Source organism: Arvicola amphibius, chromosome X (assembly GCF_903992535.2).
Source record: "Arvicola amphibius chromosome X, mArvAmp1.2, whole genome shotgun sequence".
Lineage (NCBI taxonomy): Eukaryota > Metazoa > Chordata > Mammalia > Rodentia > Cricetidae > Arvicola > Arvicola amphibius.
Genome location: NC_052065.1, coordinates 22917655 through 22940735, shown reverse-complemented (window position 1 = coordinate 22940735; position 23081 = coordinate 22917655). Strand labels below are relative to the sequence as shown.

The 23081-nt window shown below is 42.4% G+C and overlaps 1 protein-coding gene across 1 annotated transcript in view; it reads right to left on the bottom strand.

Moving 5' to 3' along the window:
* Shroom2 (shroom family member 2) overlaps nucleotides 1-23081 on the bottom strand; it is a 115192-nt gene that overhangs the window by 55529 nt on the left and 36582 nt on the right. The window contains 1 exon segment of the mRNA XM_038317148.1: nucleotides 4660-4811. Coding sequence (XP_038173076.1) covers nucleotides 4660-4811 — 152 coding nt within the window.

Here is a 23081-nt window from a genome sequence, read left to right as displayed (position 1 = left end):
ACAGGTCTAGTCTGATTTGCTTCTGCATTACTGGAGACTGAACCCAGGGCTTCACATAGGCTAGACAAGCGTTAACTACTGAGCGCTGTCTACCTAGTCCTTCCTTGTGTTTATTATTTTGAGACAGTGGGTCAATAAACTACCCAGGCTGAAATCACTCTACTGCAGAGACTGGACTCTACATTTTTGTGCCTCTGCATCTCTAAGCGTTTTCCTTCAACTGAGTGGCCGAATCGATACAGCTGCTGAACGAAACAGTCAGTAGCCTTCTGTGAAAATCCTAGAGCCCAGATTCATGCCAGTGTACATGGAGATAACAGAGCAGGTGACAACTATATAGAGACAATTAAATACATATTGAAAGACTACAGAGCATTGCAAAGGGACACACTGAAACATCAAACACCTTGGAAATGAAAGAACAAAGGCATACTGGACCCAACCTGTCACAGCCTGACGGATCTAGCTCCTACAGTCTCCCATCTACTGCTCATGAGCTCGAAAGCCACCTGGACATCATGAAGGACAATGTGCTACCACTGAAGATGATCAGATAGCACCGTGTCCCTTCAGGCATCGCTGTCCAGACGCTGCCTCTCAATGAAGACATGATTACTAGATCCTTGTGAAATGAGACGCCTCGGCTTTGTGAAACTGGCCTATTGAAATCTCACCCCAGTTGGTTGGTCCCACACACTAAGATAAAAGGAGCACAGGAAATAAAAGCAGGCAACAGCCGTCATTAAGAAGAGGGGAGTCTATGCAAGGACTACTATCCAAATGCTAACAGTCGCAGTATGAGGTAGTCAGGTGCAGTAAGGCAAAGGATGGATCAACATAGTCTATTACTTGATCGACATCTTAAGCAGGGCAACATTAATCTATGTGTTCGCATCGTAGGCTATGAGTCACTTTCAGAGTGACGTTGTGAGCTCGACTCTTCCTTGGGTTCTCAGAATCAAATCGGGGCCTTTGGTGCCGAGCACATGCTTGACCACGGAGCTGAACCCCAGGACTTGAAGTTTTTGTGAGAAGGCATGCTCCTCCATCTTGGAGCTTAATATAAAATATGAGTAAATACTAACTAATCCACGGTGACAGAAAGTAGAGTAAGTGGTTGCCTGGAGCACAGAGAAAAAAAGTGAGTGGGGAAATTCAAAGTTTGAGAAGAATATATGCTAGAGCTTTAAGAATAACTGGTGCATTTGTAATAAAGACTTGTTACTCTGGAGTATTAAAAGGCTTTACTAAGTACATCTTTAAGATTAGCAGTAATTATTCACCACGCACTGAGAAACAGGCATAAGTTCTAATATTAACTAATTTACCACCATGGGAAACATCCTTCACATCTTTAAATAACATCACGTCCAACTTGAACAATATCTCTAGTACCTACAATTTATATAAAATTACTTCCCCAAAATTTAAAAGACTATATTATTAAAAGGATGCTTTAAGCCAGGTAGTGTGCCAGGTAGTGGTGGCGTACACCTACAGCGCTCAGGAGGCAGAGACGGGTGAAGGATCTCTGTGAGTTCTAGGACAACCAAGTTGGCTACACATAGAAACAAACAAAACAAATCTCAAAAATCCCACAAAATTATGTTGGAATAATAGATTCCTGAATAAACTGTTTGCTTTAAAATCTTGCTACTTAAACGATTCAATTTTATCTAAAGCAGGGAATTGTCTACACTACTCATTTAAAGGAAACTGCAGAATACAAAACAGGAGGAGTTCTCCATAGGGGCTTCCATCAGTGCCTTCATGACAAAAGATTAATTCCCTTTACTCTAATCTTTTATGTATCTTTTACCAGCCAGTAAATGCTCTACGGTCTCCTCCTCTCTTTGCTTCATACATGGCAATGATGTATTTTAAACAGGTTTTATTCCTTGTATTGATATCCTTAGATATGTGGATCTAGTTTAAAAAACAAATTAAATCAAGCACAGTAAGAAATATATTTAGTAATGTCCACTTTACCTCATAACAACAGAAACACAAAGCAAACAATAAAACTATTTTTATCCCACCAAACCCATGGACAGAAACACACACAACAAAAACCAAACAAAGAGAAAGACATCTACACTAGATTTGACACCAAAAACAAGTGGACCAAGAAATCTGTTCCATATTTCTATACATATCTACTGACTCAAAGTCAGGCTTGGTGTGGTGGCGCACACACGCCTTTAATCCCAGCGCACTGAGGCAGGGGTAGGTGGATCTCTTTGAATTCCAGGTCCTCTTGGTCTACACCAGAAATCCAAGGCCAGCCAGGGCAACAGAGAGAGAGAAAATGTCTCAAGGAAAAATAAACAATAACAAAACGTCTGCTCAGGAATCAGATGGTCAGAGTTGTCGCAGGAATTTGAGATTTGTATCTTCCTTATTCAAAGGTCAGGTCAGTCAAAGGGTGATTCTAGCACTCTTGGAATCACAGAGCGAGGTTTAGAAGGCAGTGGCAACTCAGGGGCCATGCATGACTCCTAGTCTGACCTTTAGAATCCACATCCTCATGACCATCACTTGACTAAGAATAACAGCGTCTTATGACAACAAAGGACTTCTGTACTGGCTAGTTATATGACAACTTGATACAAACTAGAGTTATCTGAAGAGGGGTACCTCAACTGAGAAAATATCTCCATAAATCCTGGCTGTATGGCATTTTCTTAATTAGTGACCGACGGGGGAGGGGCCAGCCCATTGTGGGTGGTTTCATCTCTGGACTGTCGATCCTAGGTGCTGTATGAAAGCAGACTGAACAAGCCAGTAAGCACATCTATCTCTCTAAGGCATCTACATCAGGTCCTGCACCGTTTGAAATCCTGTCCAGACATCCTTCAGACAATGAACAGTGATATGAAAGTATAAGGCAAATAAACGGCCTCCCCAAGTTGCTTTGGCCATGGTATTTTATCACAGTAAAAGCAATCATAACTAAGAAAGCTTCTGAGGGGTCATGAGGCAATCAAGGAATTATACATTGATGATACCTCATTCCAACTTCCTCAAACAGATCAGAAACTCTCATTCTGAGATCGTATCTTCTGAGCCATAAGGCCTAATTAAAAAGGTATTTAGGTCTCACTTTGAGATCGCATCTTATGAGCTATAAGGACTAATTAAAAAGGTGTTTAGGACCGGAAGTGCGGCAGTTCAGTGGTAGAGAACTTGCTTAGCACAGAGCAGGGTCTGGGTTTGAGCCTGGGCACAATCGCAACATAAACAAAAGGTATTCAAAAGCCTATCTCACGTAGAAATGAGAGTTGATAAATAATATACAAAGAACAGTTTTATTTCCTTGTTTCTTTTTTTTAGGCCCCAATTATACATAATTATATGTTCAAGGACTTATCAGCATGAACTCACAGCAATGTATCTGCTCCTGCTTCTTATATATTGGGATTGAAGGCATGCACAACCACACCCGGCTTGACTTTTTAATTAAATCGATGACTTCACTGATTCCATCAAAAAAAGACATGCAGCCAGGCTCAGAGGTGCGTATCTCTATCTCTGAAAACAATCTTCCTCGTGATACCTGGGAGTAGTTTGCTTTATTATTTATTTATGATGCACACAGCATTCTGTGTGCATGTCTGCCTGCAGGCCAGAAAACGGCACCCCATGGGAACTGAACTCAGGACTTCCGGAAGGGCAGCCAGTGCTTTTAACCACAGAGCCGTCTCTCCAGCCAGGGAGTACTGTTTTTATCCTATACATAAATGCATCATCTTCCTAATTTTCTTAAAATTATCTAACCTTCTACCCTTAATCTAATTTTTTTTTTTTTGAGACAGGGTTTCTCTGTAGCTTTGAAGCCTGTCCTGGAACTAGCTCTTGTAGACCAGGCTGGCCTCGAACTCACAGAGATCCGGCTGTCTCTGCATCCACAGTGCTGGGATTAAAGGTGCGTGCCACCACCACCACCTGGCCCCTTAATCTCATTTACAGGAACAGGCCTTTTGCTCCCCAAGTATCTGCTATCTGCATCTGTTTCTGTCTTTCACGGATAAGAATGAAAACAAGCGGCCTACCACCTTCTATGAATAGGCATCAGGTCCCCTCACTGCGAGCAGAATGTCCCCCATAGGCCTACGTTTTGAAGTCAGTGGCACCTTTGGGAGGCGGGGTCTGGCTATTAGAAGGCGACTGAGGACAACAAACCTTAGACAGTTTTAGTTCTGCTTCATCACTTCTGCTTCTTGGTCAGCAAAAATGCAAAGGGAGAATCTGCAAAACACTTCTAACACTATAAAGCCCCTTCCTTCTCTAGGGGGATGTGCACAAATCTCTTGAGACCATGAGGCAAAAAGAAATCTGTCCTCCTTTAGGCTGCTACTGTCAGGAAGTTTTTTCATGGCAACTTAAAAGTTTAGGCCACTTAGATAGTATTTAAAGCATGTGAAAGAATGTACCTAGATTATATACAAATATTATGGCGTTTTCTATAAAGGCCATGTGCAGATTTGGGTGTCCGAAATGGGGATCCTGGAACAGTCTCCAGAAGCTAGTGAGGAATAACTCTCATTTTAAGTTCACACGCATGTTGAGATCTCTTCACATATGAGAAAAGGCATCCAGGCTTGGCATTTTAGCACTGTACTCCTTGTCTGGTGAGCAAAAAAGAGGCACACGTCTCACCTTTTGACCACAAGCTTCAGGGTCTTATGGGAGCCTTTTACCAGGCAGATGGCTTCTTGTCTGAACCCTGAGAGATTCACGTCATTGATAGCCACGATCTCATCTCCAGCTAGTAGCTTGTCAGCGGCTGCGGCTTTGCTCCCTTCTTCAATCTGTAACACAGAAAGGAGTCCATGAACATCCCTAGGCAAGTTCCTCCAAGGCGGCTGGGAATATAACATATACAGGGTTCAAGCAGGTCAGTTTTAGGATTACTTAGAAGTAAAAGGACCCAGGAAGCCTGGAGCAAACAGGCCTTGGAAGCTGACTTCATTCCCACTGAAGGACCACTAATACAAGGTTTCTTATTCAGCATCCCTCATCCTGGTCGGTCCCCCAGGACACGGAAGAGGGAATGGAAAGACTCAGAAACCCAGAAAACCAAACACAAAGGAACCAAAATCAGATTCATACTGTGGAATTCCCTCATGGGAACAATATTGTGGATCATTCTTACTCTTTGCTAATTATTTCTCATACATTAATCCTATACCTTGTATTAGTAACATTTTCGAAATGCAATTCAAATTTCACACATGCACTTACAAAAGCCACACATTCATTCATGCAGCATTTGGTTCATTCAGAGTTGCATACTGTCCATCAATTTCAAGAACGTTTTCTTGACCAAAAGAAACAACTGCTCATTAAACAGAATGGCTCCAATATCCTAATCGCCTTCTTTCCTTTCTTCCTTTCTTTCTTGCAGCATGAGAGAATGAACCGAGCCCCACTGAGCTATGTCCTCAGTACTATCCATTCATTACTCATTCATTCACTTAGAAAGGATCTCCCAATGTAGCCCAGGGTAGTCTTGGATTGACTTTTATAGACCAGCCTTGAACTTAGGATCCCTTTGCGTCATATTCCAGAGGAGCTGGGATTTCAGGCCTGCACAGCCACCACCACATCCAAACTCTAGGTCTACAGATTTCCCTGCTTTGAGAAGTTCACATAAATGGAGTCATACAATATATACAACCTTTTAATGTTTAGTTTTTGTAATTTTGCATAAGACTTTCAGTATGCATCTGTGTCATTTTTCCATTAAACATGATGGCTAAATAAAATCCATGGCATGAACAAAGCCATTTTCTTCATAGATTTACCAGCTGATACTCATTTGTTTCTACTTTAGTGATTATGAATAATGTGTCTATAAATATTGATATACAAGGTTTTATATAGATATATTTTTATTTCTGTTGGGTATACCTACAAGAAGAAATTATGGGTCCTATGGTAACTATATTTAACAGTTTTAAGGAACTATCAGTTCTTTCCTAAAACAACCATAACATCCCATTCCTTAACATAACATTCCATTTCTCATAAACATTCTTCATATCTTTACTATAGCCCTAATCAGATTATGTCATGCTATGGTTATTAAGAGCTTCATTAATCGGTGCTAAGAATATCCTCCACTGAGGTGGTGTGGGCTCATTAGTGGAGCACTTGCCTGGCATGGGCAAAGGTTCCCTCCTCAGCACAGGGAAAAGAAGAAACACATACACGAAGCTTGACTATCACATCACCTTTTAAAGCTCCTACCTTAGAAACAAAACAGAGATCACTGAACCCGTAGCCAGTTATCTGATCTATAACTTATAGCACTTAGTAGTGACTAAACGCCAGTGAGGCCAGCAGCTAACTATAGATCCATACACATCCTGATCTTCTGCACAAGTGGTTGGCTAGCAAATAGTCGGCCAAATAAAATCCAGCCAGGGGACTTCACTATCCTTGTTACTTATTAATAAAACTTACCAGAACACAAATACACATTTAGATAGTGCCAGGAAGCACCACTGGCTTTTAGGCCCACAAAGCCAAATACATTTCTATTTTGTCTATTACACCTCGCCCCCGAAAACTCTTACAAAGAAACAAGAAGCTGCAAAGAACCCATGTTCTTTATACCACCAAACAAATGACTGGTGGCACTCACTGCACAATCTGTTAGCTGACTTGTTTGGTTTGGGACAACTAAGGCTCATCTCAAACTCGTGATCACACTTCTGTCTCATATTTTGTGGTGTTGCACACACTTTATAACAGTACTCAAGAGACTGGAACAAGAGATTGCTGGAGTGGTGTATTATTTGTGTTTTGATAAATAAATCTTGCCTGAAGACCAGAGGCAAAGCTAAAGCAACTAGAAATCAGGCAATGGTGACATACACCTTCAATCCCAGGATTTGGGAGACAGAGTCAGATAGATCTCTGTGAGTTCAAGGCTACCCTGAGCTACATAAAATCAATGAAGAAAAAAATCCAGGTGGTGGTGGCTCACGACTTTAATTCCAGTCCAGGAGAGTCATACACCATTAATCCTAGCACTCGAGGGATATAAAATGGGAGAACAGCGAGAGGCTTAGGGGGCTTAGTTTGCCCGGACTTGGTAGAGGTAAGACTTCTCTGGTGGCTTGGCTGCTTTGCTTATCTAGTTTTTAGATTGAACCACAATTTGTCTCTGGGGTTTTTGTTATTTGTGCTACAGATTGCTACAAGTTTTAGGCCAGCCTGAGCTATAAAATGAGACCTTGAATCTAAATAAATAAATAAATAAATAAATAAATAAATAAATAAATAAATGAGTGAATGAATGAATGAATGAATGCATCTACACATTTTACTAAAATCTCTACCAAGTCCCCAGGAGAACTGAACTTTTATGCTAAAAAGACAATTATCTATTGTAGGTCAGTATCACATACAAGATTAAACTAGTACTCCTAGCTTGACCTAAAGGAGCAAGCCTGTAATTTCAGCTACTCAGGAGGCTGAAGTAATAACTTAGCAGCCTTTGCTCAGAAACAAAAACAAAAACCGGGCTGGAAGATAGTTCAGCAGACAAGGGTGCTTGTTGTCAAGCCCGATGAACAGATTTTGATCCCTAGAATTTATATGGGTAAAAAGAGAGATGCGACGTTTGCTCAGTGGAAGAAGAGATCTGGCTCCTGCAAGTTGCCTGGAGTTACACACAGAGAGAGAGAGAGAGAGAGAGAGAGAGAGAGAGAGAGAGAGAGAGAGAGAGAGAGAGAGAGAGAGAGAGAGAGAGAGAGAGAAACAGAGAGAGAGAGAGAGAAACAGAGAGAGAGAGAGAGAAACAGAGAGAGAAACAGAGACAGACAGACACACATGAATAAATGAAATAATGAATGAAATTTTAATGTTTTTAAAAACTGGGTTGAGGATCGAGTTTAGTAGAGACGAACTTATCTTCATGCTGCAGGTTCAAGTAAACACTCCTGTCAAAACCAGGAAGCAGTCCATCCAATAACAACTCACTTCCAAAGTCCAACATTTGTTTTCTTTTTTGGGACAAGATCTCACAGGGTCGCTGTGACCGGCCTTGCTGTGTAGATAGATCAGGCTGGCCTCAAACTCACAGAGATTCATCTGCCTCTGCCTTTCAAGTGCCAGCACACACAGCAAGTCTAAACGATTTTACCCCAGTGTAATAACAAACATACTTAATTTATACCTGACTCAAGACATATGTATACACACACACACACACACACACACACAAACACACACAGTCAAAATGCAGTGATGACATCTAAAAGAAACTAGGTTTTGACAAGTTTCATGGGAAAGACTTAAAGAGTGCTCAGGTGGAAAATCATGTGGGCAACTGTCTGTGTAATGGTAGGACCCAAGGAAAGCCATCCTATCTGGGGAGTGACCAGAAACAGAAAGTATTTAAAAGTATTAAAAGTATTAAAAGTATTTAAAGACTGGAGGTGAGGTTGGGGGTACCAACAGAGGTAACTTAGATATAACACAGACCGTAGAGGAAGAATGGATAGCAGATCCAGGATTGCTGACAGTGGTGGAAGAGAACACAAGACAAAACCCAGGAAGAAAACACTGGAGCTGGGATCACGTCCCCGAAGTCAGCTGGCAGAATCTCAACGTCAGACCTTTCGATCCATTAGAAGTCTAGTTCTCCGGTTGGTGGGCTGAGAAACAAAAATATTTTGGACCTTGATACTAAATAATTATGTATTCTGATGCAAACAACCCAGATATCCATGAACAGGTGAATACATAAGTAAAATGTGTACATACACACAACATGCAATCTAGCCTTTTTTAAAAAGTAGAGTTCAGATAGAGCTCAGAGGTAGGGTACCTCCATGGCATGCATAAGATCTCAAGAGTCGATTCCCACTATGCTCATGCCCCCAAAGGATGTTCTGTCATATGTTACAATAAGGATGAATTTTGACATTAAGCAATGACATATATCAGAATTACATTTTTTTTAAAAAAGGTAACTCTATTTATATGAGGTACCTAAGTACCCAAAACCATAAAGATAGAAGTAGAATGAGGGTTTCCAGGGGATGGGAAGAGGGAGGAAGAAGAAAGAGTTAGCACTGAATGGTACCAAAGTTTCAATATGAAACGATGGAACGCCGTCACACAGCACTGGTGATGTGTGGACAACAGTATGAATATGAACTATACCTCATGCTGCTGTATCTACATTTCAACATGCATTTTAAATGCTCAATTTTAACTTGGATACATTTTCACACAATACGTTGTGTGTTCTTCAATATATAAAAGGAAGAAAACTATTATGCCCCAGCATAAAATTGATAGGGGCTGAACTTTAAAACACATCCCCAACCATAAACACTTTAAATTCTACTAACATTGAGAAAAATCTTTGGGAAAGTCATGGTGACAGGGTTATTAGGAATTGAAGTCAAGATTTTATGCACGCAAGCCAAGCACTCTATAAATACCTCCAGTTCCAGTTTTTCTGAAACTGTGTCTCACAATTTTCATCACATTGCCCTTGAACTCCTGGACCAGCTAGTCTTATGCCTACTTGACACATTGAAAAAAGGGAAATCTCAATTGAGAAAATGCCTCCATGAAATTCAGGTGTAAGGCATCGCCACGGCTTAAAATTAGAATTCAACAGCAACACTAATTCCAGAAAGCCCAAAAACATATGGAAATTAAAAAAAATGTTCAGCTGAATCATCAATGCATCAAGGAAAATATAAAATAAATTAAATATTTCCTAAAATTCAACAAAAATGACCACACAACATACCCAGATTTATGGGACACAATGAAAGCAGTGTTATGAGGAAAGTTCATATGCCTACATAAAGAAACTGGAAAAATCCTGCATTAGTGAATTAACAGAACATTTGAAAACTCTAGAAGTAAAAGAAGTAAACTCACCCAGGAAGACTAGACATCAGGAAATAATCAAATTGAGAACTGAAGTCAACAAAATAGAAACAAAGAATACAAAGAATCAATGAGACAAGGAGTTGGTTCTTCAAGAAAAATCAACAAAATAGACAAACCTTTATCCAAACTAAACAAAAGGCAGAGAGAACATCAAAATTAACAAAATCACTCATAGGTGGTTTTTAAACATAAAGCAAAGAAAGCCAGCCTGCCAACCACAATCCCAGAGAACTTAGACAACAGTGAGGACATTAACAGAAACTTACATAGATCTAATCTACATGGAAAGTAGAAAAAGACAAGATCTCCAGAGGACATTGGGAGCATGGGTACCTTAGGGGAGGGGAGAGGCAGGAAGGGGAGCAGAGAAAAACGTAGAGCTCAGTAAAAATCAATAATTAAAAAAAAGAATGTCCAAGATCAAAAACACTGATGACAACTTATGCTGGAGAGGTTGTGGGGAAAAGGGAACACTCCTGCATTGCTGGTGGGAGTGCAAGCTGGTACAGCCCCTTTGGATGTCAGATGTCAGAGTGGAAATTACTCAGAAAATTAGGAAGCAACCTTCCTCAAGACCCAGTAATACCTCTTTTGGGTATATATCCAAAGGATGCTCAATCGTGCCACAAGGACATGTGCTCAACTATGTTCATAGTAACATTGCTTGTCATAGCCAGAACCTGGAAACAACATAAATGCCCCTCAACCGAAGAATTGATAAGGAAAATGTGGGACATTTACACAATGGAGAAAAAAATTTCACAGCAGAAAAAAAGTAACGACAGCTTGAAATTTGTGGGAAAATGGATGGATCTAGAAAACATATTGAGTGAGGTAACCCAGATCCAGAAAGACAATTATCACATGTACTCACTCATAGGTGACTTTTAAACATAAAGCGAAGAAAACCAGCCTACAAATGACAATCCCAGAGAACCTAGACAACAATGAGGACCCTAAGAGACATACATAGATCTAATCTACATGGGAAGTAGAAAAAGACAAGATCTCCTGAGTAAATTGGGAGCATGGAGACCATGGAAGAGTGTAGAAGGGGAGGGGAGAAGTAGGAAGGGGAGCGGAGAAAAATATATAGCTTAATAAGAACAATTTTAAAAAAAGATTCAGGTGTAAAGCATTTTCTTAATTAATGATTGATGTGGGCGGTCCCAGCTCATTGTGGCTAGTACCACCCCTGGGCTTTCTAAGAAAGCAGGCTGAGCAAGCCGTGAGAACAGCTCTCCTCCAAAGTCTCTGCATCAGCTCCTGCCTCCAAGATCCTGCCCTGTCTTAGTTCCTGTCCTGACTTCCCTACAGCCTGTGATATGGAAGTGTAAGGCAAAGAAACCCTTTACTCAAGTTGCTTTGGTCATGGTGTTTTGTTGCAGCCACGGAAATCCTAAGACAGTTCCCAAGAAGTGGAATCATTAAGCATGCCACAATGCCTGGTCAAGACAGTTTTTAGAGCCGTGCTTCCTTGGAATGACACGTTACCTGCATCTGACTCAGCTATGATGAGTGGGTTAAAAGTAGGCTTTCCATCCTGTTCCCATAAATGCTTATATAATAAGTTCAGGGACATATGATCAAAGGGATCTCATCTGAGTCCTTCCATCTTCTCAAAGAAGGATGACAACACTTGTTATTTCTTGTCTACAAAGACAAGACGTAAATAAACACCCTTGAGGCCTTCCTCAGCTAGACCCCATCCATCCATCCATCTTTTTCAGGGAAAACGTTTGCATCTGGAAGATACCATGGCATTTTCCTTTCCATGGCTCCCTTGACGAGATATTTATATATGCAGGGGGAGTGTAATCAGAAAACAAAAATCTGGACACCCACTATATCCCAGCCTGGTATCTACACATATTTTATATATATATATATATATATATATATATATATATATATATATATATATATATAGAGAGAGAGAGAGAGAGAGAGAGAGAGAGAGAGAGAGAGAGAGAGAGCCTACAAACTGGTGCTGATCTGGCATGGTGAGACTGCCCAGAACCTGGAGAACAGCTTCAGCACCAACCGAGTGAGCAAGCATTGGGACATGCTGGCAATGACTTTGACATGTTTTATCTCAGTGCAGAAAAGAATGATCTGATCATCTGAACACTGTGGTTGCAGTTGAGAGGACCTGGCACCACTATAGGGGTCTGACTAGCTTCAATGAAGCAGAAACTGCTGCCAAGCGTGTTGAAGCACAGCTAACGATCTGAAGGAGCTCCTGTGATGTTCCGCCACCACCAATGGTACCTGATCACCCCTCCCATGACATCAGTAAGGATCACAGGTATTCCGATCTCATTGAGGATCACCTCACCTCTTATGGGAGTCTGAAGGACACTACTGTTAGAACTCTAAGCTCTTATTTGATTTATAGACAGCGACGCTATAAAATGGAAGATTTAGCTCCATGATGACCTCTTGAAAGAAACCCACCAGACACTTGAAGATACCCTAAATGCTGTTGCCGTTGAGTTGCAACAAGAACGCCTTTCCCCTCTTTGATCCGAGAGGCTTCTTCAAAGGGGGGAATTAAATAATAGCTTAAGCCAATCAAACCCATGTAGTTCCTGGCAGATGGAGAGGCCTATGTATGAAGCTATGAAAATTGTGGCTACTTGGAGCAAGGCCGAGAAGCAAGGGCAAGCAGGCACACTAGTCCTCCAAAACACGCTTGCCCTTGTATTCATGTCTTCTATACCTTTCTCCAACACTGATCACATCTTCCGGATGTTAAGTGGTCGTTTGAAAAAGGGATAAATGGCTCCCATTTTCATCTTAGTATTTGTCCTGAGCCAACTGCCCTCGCGATTTGTCAGTATAGCACTTCTAGAGTGCAGTTCCTTTGTCTAAACCCAGGAAATGCTTCTCTTATCCAGGAGAATCAAGACGTAGTAATTATAGTTTGTCTTAGTGCATTGTTAACTAAGGAGCCGCTTGGAAAAAGGACAGAGAAGAACCATGATGGGACATGCCCAAAGAGAAACCAGAGTCTATTTGCTTTCTGTCCCTGGAGCCTATCCTTTGTGTTAAATCTCAAAGAAAGCCTGAACAAATGGCTGAAGTGTCTGTTTAACATATCAAAGTGGATACCGGCAGCCCGGTTGTCCCATCATTTCTCACTATGACAAGTACCTGCTACAGAATTATCCAGGTTGGCACACCCTAGGCCCTACCATAAACCTCTCCAAGCCCTGAGCTTCACGTCCTGTTTCTCTTCTCCTACAAAACGAAGTCATTTTGGCTATGAATCCTCTTTGTTCCCAGACACTCGCTTGGGTCCTGGTTCCTCTCTGGGCCCCCTCCTCTTTTCCCTTCCTCTTTCACTCACCCCCTCCTCTTTCCTCTCCTGGCCCGGTTCAGTCTGCTGCCCATTATTTATTTTATGGGCACTGGTGTTTTGCCTACATGCATGTCTGTGTGAGGGTGTTGGGTCCCTTGGAACTGGAGTTACACACAGCTGTGAGCTGCAAAGTGGGTGCTGGGAATATGAACCCAGGTCCTCTGGAAGAGCAGCTGATGCTCTTAACCGCTGAGCCATCTCTCCAGCCCTGATGTCCTTATTTTTCATTCTCTATGTTCTATTGAAGTTGGGTAAATGAGGAATGTGGTTATTCCAATGGAAGATGAACTTATCCTGTGTGGTGATTTTTGAAAAACGATTCCCTCCCTGGCCCTAGAGCAGCTGGCTCCAGAAGACAGGACTCAATCCTGAGTCAAGCTTATATGCTGTATTTAATATTATACAAAACTTCTTCTGAGGTTTCTAGTGGTAGCTGAAATAGTACTACATTCAGTCAAGAGAAAATAAACCATTCCCTACACCAAATTGGAATAAATTCCCTGGCGTCAAAGGACCAGGAGTGCCTCCTGCTGTGTATCTTCTGCCATGTTATGGGGCAGTGAGATGTCACTTGATAACATATAATAAGCACACAATATTTCACCATTGCCTCATGAAGCAGGTTCAGTTGCTCTGCCCAGCCATGTGAGGCCTGATATCTATTCCCTTTCACCTAACAGGATGACATCTTTTCCCAAATCAGTATAATTTAAAATTATAATTTAAATTTAAATAAAATTTTAAAAAGAAAATGCTTTGTCAATTTTCATTCTATACTGAATTCACATGCTATCTTAGGTTGAGCGTAATCATTCGGGCTTGGAATAGAAAACACACCTAAACTTGGCACCAGTTTTCAAAGAGCAATGACTGCAGCTATGAGCTGGACATGGGCGCTACACATTTACCATCCCAGCACTCAGGAGCTTGAGATGGAACAATTACGAGTTTGTGTCCAGCCTGAGGTACACAATGAGACCTGTCTCAAACAAACAAACACAGAAAATACAAAACTGATGTTTGTTACACTGTAGCCCTGTGAGACCTTGTCTCAAACAAACAAACAAACATAGAAAATACAGAATTGGCATAAATATAGAGAAGTGGACCAATGGAATCGAATAGAAGACCCAGATCTTAACCCACAAATCTATGAACACCTGATTTTTGATAAAGGAGCTAAAAGCACACAATGGAAGAAAGAAAGCATCTTCAACAAATGGTGCTGGCATAACTGGATGTCAACCTGTAGAAGAATGAAAGTAGATCCGTGTCTATCACCATGCACAAAACTCAAGTCCAAATGGATTAAAGACCTCAATATCAATCTGAACACACTGAACCTGTTAGAGGAGAAAGTGGGAAGTACTCTACAACATTTGGGCACAGGAGACCGCTTCCTACGTATAGCCCCAGCAGCACAGACATTAAGGGCAACATTGAATAAATGGGACCTCCTGAAGCTGAGCAGCTTCTGTAAAGCAAAGGACACTGTCACTAAGACAAAAAGGCAGCCTACTGACTGGGAAAAGATCTTCACCAACCCCACAACAGACAAAGGCCTGATCTCCAAATATATAAGGAACTCAAGAGACTAGACTTTAAAATGCTAATGAACCCAATTAAAAAATGGGGCACTGAACTGAACAGAGAATTCTCAACAGAAGAAGTTCGAATGGCCAAAAGACACTTAAGGTCATGCTCAACCTCCTTAGCAATCAGGGAAATGCAAATCAAAACAGCGCTGAGATACCATCTTACGCCTGTCAGAATGGCTAAAATCCAAAACACCAATAATAACCTTTGCTGGAGAGGTTATGGGGTAAGGGGTACACTCATCCATTGCTGGTGGGAATGCAAACTTGTGCAACCGCTTTGGAAAGCAGTGTGGAGGTTTCTCAGGAAATTTGGGATCAACCTACTCCAGGACCCAGCAATCCCACTCTTGGGAATTTACCCAAGAGATGCCCAATCATATTACAAAAGCATTTGTTCAACTATGTTTATAGCAGCATTATTTATAATAGCCAGAACCTGGAAACAACCTAGATGCCTTTCAGTGGAAGAATGGATGAAAAAAGTGTGGAATATATACATATTAGAGTACTACTCGGCGGTAAAAAACAATGACATCTTGAATTTTGCATGCAAATGGATGGAAATAGAAAACACCATCCTGAGCGAGGTAACCCAGGCCCAAAAAGATGAACATGGGATGTACTCACTCATAATTGGTTTCTAGCCATAAATAAAGGACATCGAGCCTATAATTCGTAAAAAATCCTAGAGAAGTTATATAAGAAGGTGAACCCAAAGAAAAACATATAGTTATCCTCCTGGATATTGGAAGTAGACAAGATTGCCGGATAAAAAATGGGAACATGGGGGTGGGGTGGGATGGGGGGATGGGGGAATGGGGAGAGAAAAGTGTGAAGTGGAGGATGGGAAGAGCTTGGGGGAATAGGATGGTTGGGATATAGGAAGGGTGGATATGGGAACAAGGAATTATATATCTTAGTTAAGGGAGCCATTCTAGGGTTGGCAGAGACTTAACTCTAGAGGGGTTCCCAGGTGTCCAGGAAGACACCCCCAGCTAGTTCCTTGGGCAGCTGAGGAGAGGGTGCCAGAAATGTCCAGATCCTATTGTCATACTTATGAATATCTTGCATATCACCATAGAACCTTCACCTGGCATTGGATGGAGAAAATGACAAGAGCCCCACATAGGAGCACCAGACTGAGCTCTCAAGGTCTTGATGAGGAGCAAAAGGAGGGAGATCATGAGCAAGGAAGCCAGGACCGCGAGGAGTGCTTTTACCCATTGAGACGGTGGGACAGATCTAACGGGAGACCACCAAGTCCAGTCGGAATGGGACTGATGGAACAGGGGACCAAACCGGACTCTCTGAATGTGGCTGATGGTGGAGGAGGACTGAGAAACCAAGGACAATGGCAATGAACATGAACTCTACAGCATGGACGGGCTCACTGTGAGCCTTGTCAGTTTGGTTGCTCACCCTCCTGGACTTAGAGGGAGCTGGGAGGACCTTGGACTTAACATAGTGAAGGGAACCCTGATGGCTCTTTGTCTTTGGAGAGGGGTGGAGTGGGGGTATGGGTGGAAGGGAGGGGAGGGAAGGGGGAGGAGGAGGGGAGGAGATGGAAATCTTGAATAAAAAAATGAGGGGAAAAAAAAAGAAAATACAGAATTGATGTTTGTTACACTGTAGCCCCGTGCTTGTAAGGTAAAGTCAGATTGTGTTGTAACTATCCATTCCGATACTATAGACCCTTACAGACAAGAATGAAGTCTTGGGCAGATAAAAGAATGTGAATTCTACAGGGAACCAGGTGCACTATAGACAAAACAGTGTAGCACAATGGATTTCAGAGTGGAGACCTAAAGGCTCTACAGACAAAGTGTTGTCATCAGCAACTTGAAAGGAAGACAGTGAGATTAAGGAGGACATTCCATGGAAGTCCTGGCATGAAGAAACATGCAGGCAGGAAATGGAGGCATGCCAGAGGGATGAGTCAGGGGGAAGAGCGTAAAGAATACACAGGAGGAGTGTGGGAGGGTAAGGGCGGAAAGTGAGAAGACTGAGAACCTGACCTTGAAGCAGAATATGGGCACTGTTCTTCAGGTAGTGGGGGTAGGTAAGCCAGGGCAAAGAAGTCAAGTGTGAACGTATGAGGAAAACAACTACTTCAGGATGATTAACCTTGTAGTTAGAATCAAAACAGACTCCTTCAGCAAAAAGAATGAAACAGCAAGAAACGTACCCCCGTGACCAGTCATCAGAACGAAACAGGGAAGAGCAACTTTGCTGTTTTACGAGCCTGACATCATACCCAAAATATGAGTCACACCTGCAGGTTATCAGCTATAATTATATTTCACCTCACAGTGAATAACCTAAAATGCATGACCAGACCATGTCTTTTGTTAGACAGAAGAATAACGACTTCTCCTCAGTCTTAAGTCCCTTACTCATTCTGTCTGGTCTCAGTTCCTTCAGAAAGGAAGCTTGACTCAGGTTGGGAGTGGAGTGTTTAACACGTTAAGAAATGCCATGAAGGTGGGACTTCACGGAAAAGAATAGAGAGGTCTAGCGGTCCTTTCATTCTCAACCGAAATAAGGGCCAGGTTGGACTTGATCCTAAGACACAGAGACGCAGACATGGCCTGGACAGGGTGACAGGCAGAGACAGGTAAATGAAATGTTTATAAGGAAGATGATGGGTTGGGGACAAGGTCTGATGCAAGGGCAGAGGTGAGTAGCCACCAAAATGTGAAGGGAAGTGCCCATGGGGGCCTCAGTTTCCCAAGGCAAGCCCAGGATCCAGAGGCTGTGCAGACAGCCATTAGTGAACAAAAAGGAGCTAACTGCTCCTCTGACTGTAAGAGCCAGTCATTGGGTCAAGTATTTGTAATGTAGGCAGGCAGCCAGGTCAGATAGACTGGGAGCCAGGGAGACATTAACATTCTATGGCAAGGGCTCACAGCTTTCATGGTAATGGACATAAAGTCCAGCACTGTGTGGGCCTCTTCTCCAGATGGGGTGGAAGCCTGAAGACTCTGATACCTGGCAAATCTCTATCAAGAGCAGACAATGCCAGCTACAATCTGCCTAAGAGACACCCATGAAGAGAACTAAATCCAGAAGACAATTTTCTGAAGAAATTTATATTTCTGTAGAGACAAGGGATTTGAAAACAGTGTATCCCAAACACCTCCTGTTATCAAAGTACCACGAGTTAGCAATGCATTGCCTCAACTTCAATCCTAATAAAATAGAAAAGAAGAACCTATCTACAGGGCCGAGGCAGAGCTGGAAAACAAAATAAACCTGGAACCATCCTGACCTGACCTCCCCAAAGCCAAGCTGCACGTCTCAGTGACAGGAAGGCACAGGCGCCTCACCACCTAGATGAACAGCTAAGCTTTAGGGAGCTAGGGAAGACAGGTTTCTTTTGTGTACATACCCTGACTCTGACCCAGGAGATACTGCCTTCTTCTTTATATGCTATTCATATTTATTTTGAGTTCTTTTTACCTGCAGCAGTTATTAGTTAATGCCAAGTCAAATATAAACAAGGGCCTGTTGCTAATGATTCGGTGCATTTTTTAAGTGATGAGTCCTCGCTACGGTATTAAGACCAGCTCCAAACTACCACACTCAAGAAATGTCCTGCCTCAGCATCCCGAGAAGCTGTGACTATAGGTGCATCAGCAGAAGAAATTGTTTTCATTAATAGTCACAGGCATAGATAGAGTAAATAAGCCTTACTTTGCAAGACCTCTGGTCTCTATGGCAACTACTCTAGTTTGTTTTTAATAGAGAGACAAATTTGGCACAGGAGGAAAAACCAGGTGGCAAGGTGGGAAAAGGTTTGTGTCATGGAAGGTTTACAAAACACTGAGGAGAGATAACAAACTTAAGACTTGTCTGTATAGGATTTAGAAAAAAAAATATAACTTATTTTTCCTTAGTCTCAGTTTGGTCATCCAAAAACTGTCTGGTTGTCTAAATGGGGTTTGGTGATGCTGTCATCTCAGCCACTTGGGAGGCTGACGTAGGAGAGCTGGGAGCTACAGGTCAGCCTGGGCTATAGTGAGACCCACTGTCAACAAAGCAAAACATAAAAAGCAAGCAAACAAAATACCACCAGGACAGCTAGAAACGGTGGCAAATGCCGATAATCCCAACACTGGGGAGATTGTATGCAGAAGAATCCAGAGTCCAAGGTCACCCTCACCCTACATTATTCTACTCAAGAGCAGCCTGAGCTACACAGATTCTACCTTAAAAATAATAGAAGTGGGGGAGGAAGGAAAAAGGGAGATAAATAAAAGGGAAAGAGGAAGAAAATTAAAGGAAAGGAGAAATAATAAGGCAATGGAAAGAGGGATGGGGAAGGAAAGGAAGAAGAGGGGAGAAGGGAAAGGAGGGAGAATGGGGAAAAGAAAACACCCTAAGACAACCAGGAAGGTACAAGCGAGATAAAATGAAGATACGCTGCAAACTCATAATACAAGTATATCCACAAATCACTGTTATTATTACAACGTGTTTATGTCAGATCGGGATTAAAGCAGGGTAGGTATAGCAGCACAAGCCTGTAGTCCCAGCACTTGGGAGGTGAAGGCAGAAGGATCGGTTTAAGGTCATTTTACACAAGTGTGGGGGACACACAGACACTGCCTTCAAAAACAAAACCCCAAGTAGTGTACAAAATTATTCAGAAATTACTATCATTGTTACAAGGATACAAGTAGATTAGCTGCAAACTCTGAGTATTACTATTATTATTACAATCTATCTATGACTGATCCCCGGGAATGGGAGGTGGGTTTCATGGAGACTTCCCACAATCCCAACCCTTGGGAGGTAGAGGCAGAAGAATAGCAAGCAGTTCAAAGTCATCCTCAGTGAGTAAGTTTTAAGTCACCTTGAGCTACATGAGACCCTATCTCCGTAACCAAAAAGAAGGGCATGAAGAGGGAGGAAGAAAAAGAAAAAGAAAAAGAAGGGACTGGAATGAAGCTCAGAAAGCCCCACTCAGGTCATGATGATCACATGAGAACACTGGAAGCTTAGTGGAAAGGGAGGCGACGTCTCCACCGGTCATTTCCTCCAAAGTTACTCGGGTAGAATGCTTTCTAAGCCCTCGTATGTAAGGAGATTTGAGAGAAAAACTTCTGTACATTTGTATTGTTTAAACACAGTTAAGTTTCCTATACAGCATTACAGAAAACACAAAAAGTTTTAATTTATAGCTGGGGTGGCTTAAAGGTTTAGCCTAAGTGATTGTATAGGAACCAGGTTACATTTCCCCCAAGAATTAAATGGTACCTAATAGTGAGGAAGTAGGGGGTGGAGCACTTGTTTGGCACAGGCAAAGACCTGAGTTCTATACTTAGAGATGTAGGAAAACTAAAGAATCTTCCGTGTATCTTGTCTGACACAGAGCCAATATATGATTTTGTCAAGTGTGATGGAGATCACCTGTACTCCCAACGATCAAAACACGAAAGCAGGAGGATTGGGAGTGAGAGGCCAGCTGAGTTACAGGCTACAGAGCAAGCAGGCAGCCAACCTGAGCTACACAGAAAGACTGAGGGGGAAGGGATCAGCTAATGTGTCACAGTCTGAATACCCTTTATTTACAATCAAACAAGGAACAGAAAAAGAATACACATACATACATGTATTCACCAGCTGGCCCTATGAAGAGCCCGTGCGTGGGTCAGGAAAACTGTTTTCAAGGATCTCCGTTCATTAGGTCAAAAGAGGAAGCTGCTAAGGATTAAACGCAAAGGTGACATACTCACATCTAGGTTACATGGGGCAATGAATAGATACGGAGAGGCTCCCAGAAGGCACCAATCCGTTTTCACACTCCTCTACATCTTCACCTTGACAAGCACGGCTACGCTAACAACCATCAGCACTTAAAACCTGTTAAGGGATAACCAGCCAGAGACCCTCCATTTGCCTGTGACCCTTCTCCCAGTCAAATTAAGTTTCTCACCATTTTGAAATTCCCTTGCCACAGAACCCTCGCTAACTACCTCTGCTCCCTGGCCAAACCCAGAAAGAAGAAAGTTACTGTCCTTAGGTGCACAGCTGGGCAGTGTCAGCTGGTGCAGCCAGCAATGGAGGCAAGCACCAGCTTCAGAATGGTGCTGGGATCATGGTGTCTGCAGGGACAAACGCACATGCAACTCTTTAAAGAAACAAATCCATTCTGACATACACAGCTCAATGATATATAATGCACAGGACGATAGCAGATAACAGGAGCTATGTGTGTCGATGTGTGTTAGTTTCTGAAACTATGACAAACTGTCTAGGAGAAGCAACGTACGGTCACTTGAAAGGCTGCCTCTGAGCTTGTAAGTAAACAGGGCAGTGGAAGCACTTGGTAGAAAACATTTGTTCACCTCAGGGCCATCAAGAAGTGACTGAGGCAGAACCTGGGATTATCAACACTCCCTCCAAGGGCATGCCTGACTTCCTGTTTAACAACAGATGCCACTTCCTAGGTTCCTAAGAGCACCACAGACCAGCAACTTTTAATACAGGGACTTCAGGGGCCTCTAAGATCCAAACCATATAACAGTATGTCAACCAAAGACTAAAGAATGTTTAAACCAATATTGTCTACAATAACTCAACACTGGCTATTTTACCCAAATATTTGATTAGTAAAACCTTGTGCGGGGGGGGGGGGGGCTGGCCAAAGAGAACACCTTACCTCAAAACACATTTCTCAACCTCAGCACTGATAACATTTGGGGCCAAGCCATTCTTCGTTTGGGAAGAATGGATGTCCTAATATTTCATAGGCTGTTTAGCAACATTTTCACCAGCTAGATACTAAGATGTGCTCTCCAGACATTATCACATGTCTCCTGAGGGACATAATCACTCCCAGTGAAGAATCACTATGTTAAATAATATATGAAAGATATCCAGAATAGTTCACGTAGGACAGAAATCCAAAGCCAGGTCACTTCCTCTGCACCATGGCAGGAAGCAAGAAGCCACTTGGGTCACACAAATCAGACTCCTTCTGGTCTATAGAAGAACGCCTAAGTTTGGACAGGTGGGGCCATCACATTTAATACTTGTTCTACCATTTCCAAGCAAAACAGGCCTTGATATAGCTAGTCACCCCAATAATGGGGTACCACACGCCCCAATAATGATGGGCACAGTGTCCACTCATCACCAAAATGGACATTACTGTGGCTTGCTCACATTCAGCCTAAAGGACCCCAGTCCTTATGTACTGAGGCTTGATCCTACCTGATGGAGGAATTGAGAGGTAACTAGGTCATGAGGGCTCTGACCTAACTACAAAATAAGCCACTGGTGAGTACATAATGTGACGTCATTACTGGCAGGCGACGTGTAGCTGGAGAAAGGAGGTCATGTCCTAAACGGATGTAGCACATCCCCGATCCTGTGCCCCTTTCTCTGATTTCCGGCTATTGTGAGGTGAGTAGTTCTGATCCACCACACTCTTTGGCTGTGCCCTGCCTTCCCAGAGATCCAGAAGCAACAGAGCCAGCTGACCCAAGGACTGTAACCTCTGAAACTTGGAGTAAAAAAAATCAATCTTTCCTTCACTGAGTTATTTCTATCAGATAGCCTGTCACAGTGACAAAACATAACCAGCATCTTTCTAAGGACAGAGATCAAATTTTTTTATATTTATTTATTTATTCATTATGTATACAATATTCTGTCTGTGTGTATGCCTGCAGGCCAGAAGAGGGCACCAGACCCTATTACAGGTGGTTGTGAGCCACCATGTGGTTGCTGGGAGTTGAACTCAGGACCTTTGGAAGAGCAGGCAATGCTCTTAACCTCTGAGCCATCTCTCCAGCCCCCAAAGATCAAATTTTATATTTTGTTTTTCTACCCCTCTTGTATAGGTGGCCCTCACCATACACTAGACACCATTTCTGGAAAGGCTGAGAAAAGAGGAAAAGAATCAGCAAGGATAAGCAAAGTTCCTTACTATAGCCCAGCATTAATCTTAGGATGAGGCGGGGGAGAAATGGGCAGGGCACACACACATGCATACACACACATATGCACACACAGACACACACACCACCACCACCACCACCATGCCACCATAGCTGCTGAGGTAGATTTTCCAAATATCTAGACACCAAACAGGCTTTCCAGCCATCTAGCAACAATGCTTATCTGCTCCTAGGCAGTTCTCACAGATCTCTGGGGAAAGAAAAGCTGGGTCTTTTTAAACAGTT